The sequence below is a fragment of the Artemia sp. Qi Xiang Cuo genome, chromosome 8, assembly GCF_049724085.1.
Source record: "Artemia sp. Qi Xiang Cuo chromosome 8, ASM4972408v1, whole genome shotgun sequence".
NCBI classification, from domain to species: Eukaryota; Metazoa; Arthropoda; class Branchiopoda; order Anostraca; family Artemiidae; genus Artemia; species Artemia sp. Qi Xiang Cuo.
Window position 1 is genome coordinate 9586580 of NC_142801.1, and position 12840 is coordinate 9599419.

Consider the following 12840-nt stretch of genomic DNA (forward strand, 5'->3'; position numbering starts at 1 on the left):
CGAATGAGCCTTTTTTGAAGTTTCTACTACAACGCCTTCTATAAAAACCTTATATGCCCCCAGGGCTTAACTTAAAACCCTTGCCCTGAGGGTAGTGGGGGATTGTCCTCCTCAAAAATATATTTTATATCTGGAAATCAACTATGCTGAACGAAATGGCTATCTCAAAATTTTGATTGGATGTGTTTGGGGGAATGATTAGCGTGGGGGGGGGGGGCAAGTTGCCCTCCAATCACTTTCGACTATTAAAAAGGGCACTATTCCTTTGAATTTCCAATCGAATGAGCCTTTTTTGAAGTTTCTACGACAACGCCTTCTAGAAAAACCTTATAAGCCCCCAGGGCATAACTTACAACCCTTGCCCTGAGGGTCTTGGGGGATTGTCCTCCTCAAAAACATATTTTCTATCTGTAAATCAACTACGCTGAACAAAATGGCTGTCTCAAAATTTTGATTGGATGTGTTGGAGGGATTGATGGGCGTGGGGGGGGGCTAGTTGCCCTCCAATCACTTTCGACTATTAAAAAGGGCACTTTCCCTTTGAATTTTTAATCGAATGAGCCTTTGTTGAAGTTTCTATGACAACGCCTTCTATAAAACCTTATATGCCCCCAGGGCATAACTTAAAACCCTTGCCCTGAGGGTTGTGGGGGATTGTCCTCCTCAAAAACATGTTTTCTATGTGAAAATTAACTACGCTGAACAAAATGGCTATCTGAAAATTTTGATGGGCTGTGTGTGGAGAACGGATGGGCGTGGGGGGGGGCTAGTTCTCCTCCAAATACTTGCGACTCTTAAAAAGGACTCTATCCCTTTGACTTTTTCAGGGACTGAACCTCTTTGATGTTTCTACTACAATGATCTCTATTAAAACCTTATATAATCTCAGGGTATAAGTTAAAATCCTTGCTCTGAAAGTTCTGGGGGAGTGTCCTCCTAGTTTCTATCTGGAAATCAACTACGCTGAACAAAATGGCTATCTCAAAATTTTGATTGGATGTGTTTGGGGGAACAATGGACATGGGGGGGCTAGTTGTCCTCCAATCACTTTCGACTATTAAAAAAGGGCACTAGCTTTTTGAATTTCCAATCGAATGAGCCTTTTTTGAACTTTGTACGACAGCGCCTTCTATAAAAACATTATATGCCCCCAGGGTATAACTTAAAACCCTTGCCCTGAGGGTTGTGGGGGAGTTTCCTCCTCAACAATATATTTTCTATCTGGAATCAACTACGCTGAACAAAATGGCTATCTCAAAATTTTGATTGGATGTTTGGGGGAATAATTGGCGTAGGGGGGGGGGCTAGTTGCCCTCCAATCATTTTCGACTATTAAAAAGGGCACTAGCTTTTTGAATTTCCAATCGAATGAGCCTTTTTTGAAGTTTCTACGACACCGTCTTCTACAATAACCTTTATGCTCCCGGGAATTAACTTAAAACCCTTGCCCTGAGGGGTTTGGGGGATTTTCCTCCTAAAAAATATATTTTGTCTCTGAAAATCAACTATGCTGAACAATATAGCTATCGCAAAATTTTGATTGAGTGTGCTTAGGAAAATAAGTAGCGTGGGGGGGGGGGGGGCTACTTGCCCTCCAATCACTTTCAACAATTAAAAAGGGCACTATCCCTTTGAATTTCCAATCGATTGAGCCTTTTTTGAAGTTTCTACGACAACGCCTTCTAGAAAAACCTTATAAGCCCCCAGGGCATAACTTAAAACCCTTACCCTGAGGGTTCTGGGTGATTGTCCTCCTCAAAAACATATTTTCTATCTGGAAATCAACTACGCTGAACAAAATGGCTATCTCAAAATTTTGATTTGATGTGTGTGGGGGAATGATGGGCGTGGAGGGGGGCTAGTTGCCCTCCAATCACTTTAGACTATTAAAAAGGCACTTTCCCTTTGAATTTTCAGTCGAATGAGTCTTTTTTGAAGTTTCTATGACAACACCTTCAATAAAAACCTTATATGCCCCTAGGGTATAACTTTAAAACCTTGCCATGAGGGTTGTGGGGGAGTGTCCTCGTCACAAATATGTTTTCTATCTGAAAATCAACTACGCTGATCAAAATGGCTATCTCAAAATTTTGATTGGTTGTGTTGGGGGTACGGATGGGCGTGGGGGGGGGCTATTTCCCCTCCAAACACTTTTGACTATTAAAAATGACTCTTTCCCTTTGAATTTCCAAGCGAATGAACCTCTTTTAAGTTTCTACGACAACGACTTCTATAAAAACCTTATATGCCCCCCAGGGCATATCTTAAAACCCTTGCCCTGTGGGTTGTGGGGGAGTGTCCTCCTAAAAAATATATTTTATATCGTTAAATCAACCATGCTGAACAAAATGGTTATCTCAAAAATTTTTCTTGGTTGTTTTTGGGGGAATGCTGGGCGTGGGGGGGGGGGGGGGCTAGTTGCCCTCCAATCACTTTCGACTATTAAAAAGGTCACTAGATTTTTGAATTTCCAATCGAATGAGCCTTTTTTGAAGTTTCTACGACAACGCCTTCTATAAAAAAAATTATATGCCCCCAGGGTATAACTTAAAACCCTTGCCCAGAGGGTTGTGGGGGAGTTTCCTCCTCAAAAATATATTTTCTATCTGGAAATTCACTACGCTGATCAAAATAGCTATCTCAAAATTTTGATTGGATGTGTTTGGGGGAATAATTGGCGTAGGGGGGGGGCTGGTTGCCCTCCAATATCTTTCGGACTATTAAAAAGGGCACTAGCTTTGTGAATTTCCAATCGAATGAGCCTTTTTTGAAGTTTCTATGACAGCGCCTTCTATAAAAACCTTATATGCCCCCAGGGTATAACTTAAAACCCTTGCCCTGAGGGTTGTGGGGGATTGTCCTCTGTGTTTGGGGGAATAATGGGCGTGGGGGGGGGGGGCTAGTTGCCCTCCAATCATTTTCGACTGTTAGAAAGGGCACTAGAACTCTCGATTTCCAATCGAATGAGCCCCCTTTGAAGTTTCTACGACGACCCCTTCCGTATGAAGTGCCTCTGGGAAAAAAATAATAAATAATCAGAGGCAACGCTGTAGCGTTGCCTATTGTACAGGCCATACGGGTCCAATGTTTTATTATTATTATTTATTATTTTTTTTTCCCCAGAGGCACTTCATATGGTAGGAGTTGTCGTAGAAACTTCAAAGGGGGATCGTTCGATTGGAAATCGAGAGTTCTAGTGCCCTTTTTAATAGTCGAAAGTGATTGGAGGGCACCTAGCCCCCCCACGCCCACCATTCCCCCAAACACATCCAATCAAAATTTTGAGATAGCCATTTTGTTCAGCATAGTTGATTCCAAATAGAAAATATATTTTTGAGGAGGACACTCCCCCACAACCCTCGGGGCAAGGGTTTTAAGTTATGCCCTGGGGGCATATAAGGTTTTTATAGAAGGCGTTGTCGTAGAAACTTCAAAACAGGCTCAATCGATTGGAAATTAAAGGGCTAGTGCCCTTTTTGATAATCGAAAGTGATTGGAGTGTAACTAGCCCCCTTCCCCCCCCCCACGCCCATCATTTCCCCAAACACATTCAATCAAAATTTTGAGATAGCCATTTTGTTCAGCGTAGTTGATTTCCAGATAGAAAATATGTTTTTGAGGAGGACACTCCCCCACAACCCTCGGGGAAAGGGTTTTAAGTTATGCCCTGGGGGCATATAAGGTTTTTATAGAAGGTGTTGTCGTAGAAACTTCAAAACAGGCTCAATCGATTGGAAATTAAAGGGCTAGCGCCCTTTTTAATAGTCGAAAGTGATTGGAGTGCAACTAAACCCCCCCCCCACGCCCCTCATTTCCCGAAACAAAGCCAATCAAAATTTTTAAGATAGCCGTTTTGTTCAGCGTGGTTGATTTCCAGATAGAAAATATGTTTTGGAGGAGGACACTCCCCCAGAACCTTCAGGGCAAGGGTTTTAAGATATGCCCAGGGGGCATATAAGGTTTTTATAGAAAGCATTGTCGTAGAAACTTCAAAACAGGCTCATTCGATTGGAAATTAAAGGGCTAGTGCCCTTTTTAATAGTCGAAAATGACTGGAGGGCAACTAGCCCCCACGCCCATCATTCCCCCAAAATCATCCAATCAAAATTTTGAGATAGCCATTTGGTTCAGCGTAGTTGATTTTCACATAGAAAACACGTTTTTGAGGAGGATACTCCCCCACAGCCCTCAGGACAAGAGAAATAATTTATGCACTAGAGAATTATAAGGATTTCATAGAAAGTATTGGCATAGAAACTTCAAAAAAGACTCATTGAAATGGAAATACAAAGGACTAGGTCCCTTTTTAATAGTCGAAAGTGATTGGAGGGCAACTAGCCCCCCTTCCCCACGCCCATCATTTCCCCAAACACATCAAATGAAAATTTTGAGATAGCAATTTTATTAAGTGTAGTTCATTTCCAGATAGAAAATATATTTTTGAGGAGGACACTCCCTCAAAACCCTCAGGTCAAGGGTTTTAAGTTATGCACTGAGTGCATATAAAGTTTTTTTAGAAGTCGGTGTCGTAGAAACTTCAAAAAAGGCTCATACAAGTGGAAATTAAAGGGCTAGTGCCCTTTTTAATACTCAAAGTGATTGGAATGTAACTAGCCCCCCTCCCCTTCGCCCACGCCCATCATATTACCAAACACATCCAATCAAAATTTTCAGATAGCCTTTTTTTTCAGCGCAGTTGATTTTCCGGTAGAAAATATGTTTTTGAGGAGGACGCTCCCCCACAACCCTCAGCACGAGGGTTGTAAGTTATGCCCTGGGGGGCACATATAAGGTTTTTATAGAAAACGCTGTCGTAGAAACTTCAAAACAGGCTCATTCGATTAGAAATTAAAGGGCTAGTGCCTTTTTTAATAGTCAACAGTGATTTGAGTGAACCTAGCCCCCCCCCCACGCCTAGGATTCGCCCAAACACATCAAATCAAAATTTTGAGAGAGCCATTTCGCTCAACATAGTTGATTCTTCAATATAAAATATATCTTTGAGGACAATCCCCCACAACCCTCAGGGCAAGGGTTTTAAGTTATGCCCTGGAGTCATATAAGATTATTATAGAATGCGGTGTCGTAGAAACTTCAAAAAAAGCTCATTCGATTGGAAAGTCAAAGGGCTAGTGCACATTTTAATGTCGAAAGTGATTTGAGGGCAACTAACCCCCTCTCACGCCCACCTTTCCCCCAAACACATCCAATCAAAATTTTGAGACAGGCATTTTATTAAACGTAGTTTTAAGTTCTGGAAACCAGGTCTTTGAGGATGACAACTCCCCTACAGCCCTCAGGGCAAACGTTGTAATTTAAGGATTCTCCGAATCCTTCCCATTATTTCTTATTTATGGAAGGGATGCTTGTATAATTTTTTGATAGGTCTCATTTGACTGAAAATTAAAAGTTCTTGTTCACTTTTTAAGAGTCAAAAGAGATTGGAGGGTGGCTAGGCCCTCCCCCCCTCCTCCACGCCCTAAAGGCATCAGGTAAAAATTTTGAGATAGACATTTCGTTAAAATAGTTCCAACTTCTGATAACAAAAAACTCTGGTGTCGACACAGACCACCCGGGCCCGTGGATAGGCGTTGTAAGTTATTCCCTGGGGCATAACTTATTAAAGGGGCTTTTTAACTTATGGGAAGGGGTTTTATATGGGAAGAAAACATAGGAAATCTATTATAATTTTCCAATTATAAGGTTAAAATAAATACTCTGAGATAGATGTAAAATTGCTTTGGCACACAAAATCCTATTAAGGTCAATTCCAAACAGTCGTGATCCCTTTGTGTCAGCAAGTGAAATGGTCTAAACCTAGTTGCCCTCCAATCAATTTCGACTATTGAAAATAGCACTAGAACTCTCAATTTACAATCAAATAAGTCTGCTTTCAAGTTTCTACGACGAACTCGTCCATATGAAGTGCCTCTGAGGAAAAAAATAAATAAATAATAATAATAATAAAACATTAGAGCCGTATGGCCTTTACTATAGGCAGCTGATAAAAAATCCATATTTTCTCCTTAATCAATTAAACGAGGCAAGGATACTTTAACTTTACTTCCGAAAATAATGTTTGAACCTCAGAATCCCGGAAACCCAATATTTTTCTAAAGAACGTTTTCTCAAACGTTGTGACAGATTCGTTTTAGCTTTCAATTTTCTTTTCAACGGAATAAAAGAAGTAATAAAAATTCTGAAAAAATTTTCGACTCCAAAATTGAATTTAAAAAAGTATTTTAGCCAAAAAACAAATCCGAAGTTAACAGTAGTTACGGTTACTTAAAAATATTGTCCCAGATAAAAAGGTGAAACGATATTTAAGAAAGAGGCAAATATAAAGGATTTTGTTTTTTTCTGGGGGGGGGGAGGAAGGGATGAAGAGTAGATGTTATTTCGAAGGGGTGAAGGCAATGCCGTATCCAGGAGGGGGGGGGGGGGTAACGCATCAAAATTTGTTTAGGTGCATTTTTGTTATGTTTTTAAGAGTCGGACAAAAATTTTGGGGGGAAGGAACCCCCTAGTCCCCCCTGGATAAGGCCTAAGGTGTAGCCAAAATTGGCAAATTATTTTGAAAATGTAAGAAATGATATGAAAAATCTTAAAATATCGACGTTGCAGGGGAGGGGACATGACGTCAAAGTGCCTTTTTGGAAATTCTCTCATAATATGAAACAGTTCGTTCCACATTTCAGGTCAAAACACAAACAGAACAATTTAAACACAGTTTCATACAAGCACTGTTGGCGCATACTGGGCCATCGAAAGCCAAAATTCTTCATGACAATTCATAGTGGTGGGTAAGCACGTACACAAGGAGAGGGCCTTCCATCCGATATCCTAATTTTTTCCCAGTTTACAGACAGTAATTATTCAAATTATTAAGCAATATTTTTTAAGTTATTAGTCCCCTCCCCCCCCCCCCCGTAAAAAAATAGTGCGTAGGTGTTTGGTAGTGACAATCAAACAATTCGTGGTAATGAACTATACGCAGAGAGCGACTCGGCCCAATCGTAAGAAGAATTCTAAAAAAAAAAAAAAATTTGATAACAAAAGAAATGTAAAGAAAGTGGAGAAAGCATTGAAATATGAACTAAGGAGGTGTGAAGTGGAGGCCATGGATAAAATTGCCGAAGATTTAGAAGATGCAGCTAGACGGCATAATAGTAAAATATTGTACTGGCACGTTAACAAATTGAGAGGTAGTAGTCAATTCGGACTTGTCCCAGTTAAAGATACGAATGGGGCTAATACGAATTAGCGATAAGGAAAAAGCTAAAGCGAGATGGGCCGAACATTTTGAGAATTTGCTTAACCGAGATAGAGTTGCAGGAAAAAATATAGAGGAAAATGAAAAAGTTTGTGATACCTTGGATGTGAAGGAAGATTTATTTTGTGAGGAGGAATTAGCAACAGTACTAAAAGGATTAAAGAATAATAAGGCTCCGGATGCTGATAGGGTAGTAAATGAGTTTCTTAAGTATGGTGGCTCTGAGGTTAGAAATAAGTTATTGAAGATTATGAATATGATTTTTGAAAAAAAGGAAGTACCTAACAATTTTAGGAAAACCTTAATTAAGCCACTTTATAAGAAAGGTGTTAAAAGTGAGTGTGGTAATTATCGTGGCATTAGTCTGGTCTATGTAGGTAGCAAATTACTTAGTAATATGATACTCTTTAGACTCAGAGATGCCGTAGACAAAGTTCCAAGAGAAGAAGAGTGCATTTCTAGAAAAGGTAGAGGATGTGTCAACCAAATTTCCACTCTTAGGTTAAACGTTGAGAAGTGCCTGAGTTTTCAAACACCTTTGGTCCTCAGTTTTATAGATTATGAGCAAGCGTTCAATTCTGCTGACAGAGGAGCTTTAGTAAAGGTTTTATCCTTGTATGGTAAACCAGACACACACATTAAAGTGAGTAGTGCTATATACGAGAATAATACTGTTGTAGTTAAAGTAGGAAATTAGGTTAGCAGCTGGTTTCGTATTAAACCAGGAGTCAAGCAGGGTTGTGTTCTACCTCCCTTTATCTGAATCATTTTGATTAACTTTGCCTTAAGGAGCACAGGAAAGGCAATGGGAGACCACGGAGTCCAATGGGGAGGAAAAAGTCTCCTGAACTTGGATTATGCTGATGATTTAAGCATCCTAGATGAAAGTGTGAGCAAAATGAATGAAGTTTTAGAGGTTTTGCGAGTTCAGGGTGCTAGTATTGGTTTGAAAATTAATGTTAGGAAGACCAAGTCACTAAGGCTAGGAATAAGTGAAGATGAAAACGTGACGTTGGGTAATGAAAAGATTGATCAGGTGGGCAGTTTCACTTACCTTGGTAGTATTATTAGTAAAGATGGTGGGAGCAGTGAAGATGTTAAAAATAGAATAGCCAAGGCTCAGGGTGTTTTTTCACAGTTAAAAAAACTCTGGAAGAATAGGAAGATAAGTCTGCAAACCAAGATTAGAATCTTAGAAGCTACAGTGATAACAGTGATCAAATATGGCTCTGAAGCATGGACGCTCCGAAAAGCGGATGAAGATTTGCTAGATGTTTTCCAGAGAAATTGCTTAAGGATTGTTCTGGGTACCCGGCTGACTGACCGTATTTCAAACAATAGGCTATACGAAAAATGTGGTTCAATACTGCTTTCTAGGTCTATAATGAAAGAAAGGTTGAAGAGGTTAGGGCATGTTGTGCGGATGAAGGATGACAGATTGCCGAAGATTTTTCTTTTCGGCCAACCATCTAGGGCTTAACGGAAAGCAGGTCGTCACCATCTGGGGTGGGAGGACGTCATAAAGAAAGATTTAAAGGAAATGGGAACTTCGTGGGCGGGTGTAAAAAGGGAGGCTTTGAATAGATTGGGGTGGAGGAGGAGCGTGCGTAGCTGTGATGGCCTCAGGCGGCTTGGTGCTGCGATGAGTTGTTAGTAGTAGTAGTAGTAATACATAAAAGAGATTGGCTTTTAATACTGATTCCCAAAATATAAAATTAATCAAGTTTAATGTTGCCTACCAAAAGCCAAGAGCCTGAGAAAATTTGACAGATTTTCAAAAAAAAACGGGGGAGACAACCACAAAAAGTCAAGTGGTCTTAACAGAAATCACACCATGAGATTCAGTGTATCAGAGAACCCTACAGTAGAGGTTTCAAGTTTCTATCTAAAAAATGTGGAATTTCGGATTTTTTTTTGTCAGAAGAAAGATTACAAATGCGTTTTTATTTTTTTTTTTTTTCTTCTTCTTTTTTTGCAGGAGTTATCGTATCAAACCAATGGTCCCAGAAGATAGTGAGTGGCTCATTCAAAAACAAAAGTTCTAGTGCCCTTTCTAAGCGAACAAAAAGATTGGAGGGCAACTAGCCCACATCCCCCGATCCATGTTTCCCCTAAGACAACCGATCAAAATTCTCAGATATCAATTTGGTTCAGCATAGTTGAAAGGTCCAAAAACTATGCCTCTTGGGATGACACTACCCCTAGGATCCCTGAGGAAAGGGCTGTAAGTTATGCAATTTGCCCATCGTTTACACATAGTATTCATTATCGGGAAACATAAGCAAATTTTTAGGAGAGGGGAAGTTTCTGAGGGGGAGAGGGGTTCCATCAGAAAATTTTTCCAGGGGAGGAAATTTTCAGGGGTTTTTTCAAGGGGAAAATTTCCTATCATGATTCGAAAAATAGTCATGAATTAAATATTAGAAAACACGTTTTTCCAACTGATCGTAAGGAGGAATATTAAAACTTAAAACAAACGGAAATTATTTCGTATATGATGGGTGCTGCCCTTTCCTCATACCTCCCTCTGCAAACTAAAGTTTGAGTTTTAGTCAAAATTCTTTAAGAACCACTCCTGAAATAAAGGGTTGTTGATTTTGAATGAGAAATATTTTTGAAGAGCTTTAAGACTTTAACGCAAAGAACGATGGATGAGGAAGGGGCAGCCCCCGTCATGTACGGTACACATACCCTGGGCGCAGATACCTCTTGTGTGCCTGACACTTCCATTATTAGGGACATTGGTACTATTTACTTTATTTATACTGTTATTTTATGAATAAATTAGTTCAGTAACAATTTAAACTCTGGCAGGATGCTACGAAAAAGATCCGACGACAGGCAGGACCTTCAACGGCCCTTGTTTGAGCAGTTTTTATTTAAAAGAATGTGACAAAAATTTAGGGTAATGGTATTTAGGACTGAGGACAGCAGGACTGAGAAGGAGGAAATACAGAATAATTTTTATTTGTTTTAAGTCTTAATGTTGCTCCTTACTTTCACTTGAAAAACTTGTTTTTTTATATTTAATTTCGGACAGTTTCTCAAATAATGCTAGGAAATCCCCTTCCCTCTCCGCTTGTAAAATTTTCCCATATATTTTTCTCCCGACGGAAAATTCTCCTCGTGGGATTCCCTGTAGGAACAATAAGAACATATTTAATGCAGGAAAAATACCTTGAATGAAATAACAGGATAGCGTATAGGAAATTAAACAAATATATTTCCTCAGCCAGTAGCAAATTTTTATTTCCAAGATATACATTTTTTTTTTTAGGACATTAAATAAGTTTAAAAGGGGCAATCCAGCTGAAAACCATGAATTTGCCCTGCGATGTGAACTAGTTTCCATCAGTCTCCTTTTCTCTCTTAATCAATAGCACTATAATTCAATTATTAATTCGTAAAATTAAAGATAAAATTAAAATTTTTAATTTTACACATCTATAATTTTACTCATAGTCTTCTTTAATCAAAAATTAATTTTGTTCTCATTGTGGCGAAATTGCATTATGCAACCACTGACGATAAAAATGATGAAAATGATGGTGAAGAAATGTGGTCCATTATGAAGAAATGGCCAAATGTGGGCCATTATTCACGAAGGGCACTCATCTTGCACGGAGCAAATTATTTCCGAACTTCAGGATACAATCAGATTTCAGGGTCAAAGTGGCCACCTCAGTCACAAAATTTTTTTTTCCTACAATGCCTAGTACAAAATTAAGCCTTAGTTTAAGAATAAATATGGTAAATGAGCTTGTTAATATGAAATTGCTTATTTATTCAAGTATAAAATAAAATATGAAAATAATTATTCAGCTTGCAATTGTTGGACAGTACCAGACAAAGCAAAAGAATCGAAGAAGAAGAAATTGTCAATAGTCTTCTCATGCCAAGTAATGGCTCTCACAATCTCCTGAGACAGAACTCCTCCAACAACAGCGGCAACGGATATTTCATCTCCGTAGACATTCCTAAAATTAAAATAAAAAAATTGAAGAAACATAAAATTTATAGTTATTATAGTTTATATTTTATTAATTTCATTTAAATTTTTTTTTAATTTTTATTTATAAATTCTTCATTTTATATTTCACTTAAAGTAAATTAAAATTTATTAAAATGAAATTAAATTCCGTGTTACAAAGCTAACTAATATCATGGTTGCAGTCTCAGAATTGCACAGTCAGACTTTAGAATGGAGTTGGATGGGCCATGTGAACCACTTTCTCCTCTCTAATCTTATATATTGAAAATCCTTGCACAATTTCCGATGTAAACGAGGTGTAATATGCCAACCTTTCTACTAAAAAGTTGGGGTGGGGAATTTTGGATGACCAGGGGGCCCACTTTATTGTGGTCCCCCTGCAAATAGTGCCCCCTTGTAGTCATACCGATTTATAATCGTCGAATTGCTCCATTTAAACAACGTGCATTATGCCTACATGACTATCTTTCATCTAAAAAGTTGACAGCAGGATGGAAACTTTTTGGGTCTAACTAAAAGCAAAAATCTTACTTATGTATTGTGAATTTTATGTGATTTTTTCCCTGTGGTTCTAACTAAACTTTTTGGGTCTAACTAAAAGCGAAAATCTTACTCATGTATTGTGAATTTTATGTGATTTTTCCCCTGTGGTCATACATTTTGATAATAATCACATTATTCAGATTTGAACAGTGTGAAGCATATCTATCTTTCAGCTAAAAAATTCAAGACAGAGTGGACAGAATGTCCAGTTCACACTATCGAACCTATAATTTTTGTTTTTGTTTTTACCGAGAAATATTTAGTAGTTGACAAACTATTGCTAGTAATTAAAATTAATATCAACAAAAATAAACGTTTGAATTATTTTGAATTGAGTTGTACATATATTGATATAATAGTCTAAAATAAGCAAGACAGTAAGAGAATAAAACGCGTATAATTAATATTTTAATTAATTCCAATTATCCTGTACCGAAAAAAATTTTGTTCGAGGGATGGTCGTTTAAGTTTTTTTGCCTGCATATTTACGATTAATTTACGAATCTGAGAAATATTTTGGGGGTGTTCAAACTCGGTTACCCTCTCCCCTGGATATGGCCCTGCGAATCATACCTTTCTTTTTAATTTAAACCAAGCTTTGACATTACCTTAGACCTTAGTCTCTCCAGAGGCACACAGGGCGTCATTGAGTAGCCTCAAATTTCCCTCGAGTGGGTCGCTGCGTAGAAGTCCTCCCACTAACAAGCTAATTCGCATTAAAAAATCTTATCCGGGGACTCACATGAGCTGTCGTCAGGTTGAGAGATTTAGATCAGAGGCTATCATTGACGTTTCTTTAGCGGGCATTGTCTTACGGGCTTAGCTTTGGGCTTAATTTAAACATTTACCTTAAACCTAAAACCTTCAGTTCAATCGTTTTTTTTTTTTTTAAAGAAAACGAAATATATTAACTTAAAAGACGCTGCTCTGTGACGCAATCGACGTTGAGATTCCTAAACACAAAGATTCTTCACTATCACGCAGAACGGCTCTCACTTCTCTCCTCAAGACAACAACGCACCTCCTTCACAAT

At 38.5% G+C, this 12840-nt stretch overlaps 1 protein-coding gene across 1 annotated transcript in view; it reads right to left on the bottom strand.

Annotated features, from left to right (window-relative positions):
- Window positions 1-11034: 11034 nt before the first annotated feature.
- The window catches only part of Aos1 (SUMO1 activating enzyme subunit 1), a 35003-nt gene continuing 33197 nt past the window's right edge, over window positions 11035-12840 (bottom strand). Inside the window, exon 6 of the mRNA XM_089092837.1 lies at window positions 11035-11250. Coding sequence (XP_088948963.1) covers window positions 11088-11250 — 163 coding nt within the window. The 3' untranslated portion in view covers window positions 11035-11087. The remainder of the gene's footprint in view (window positions 11251-12840) is intronic.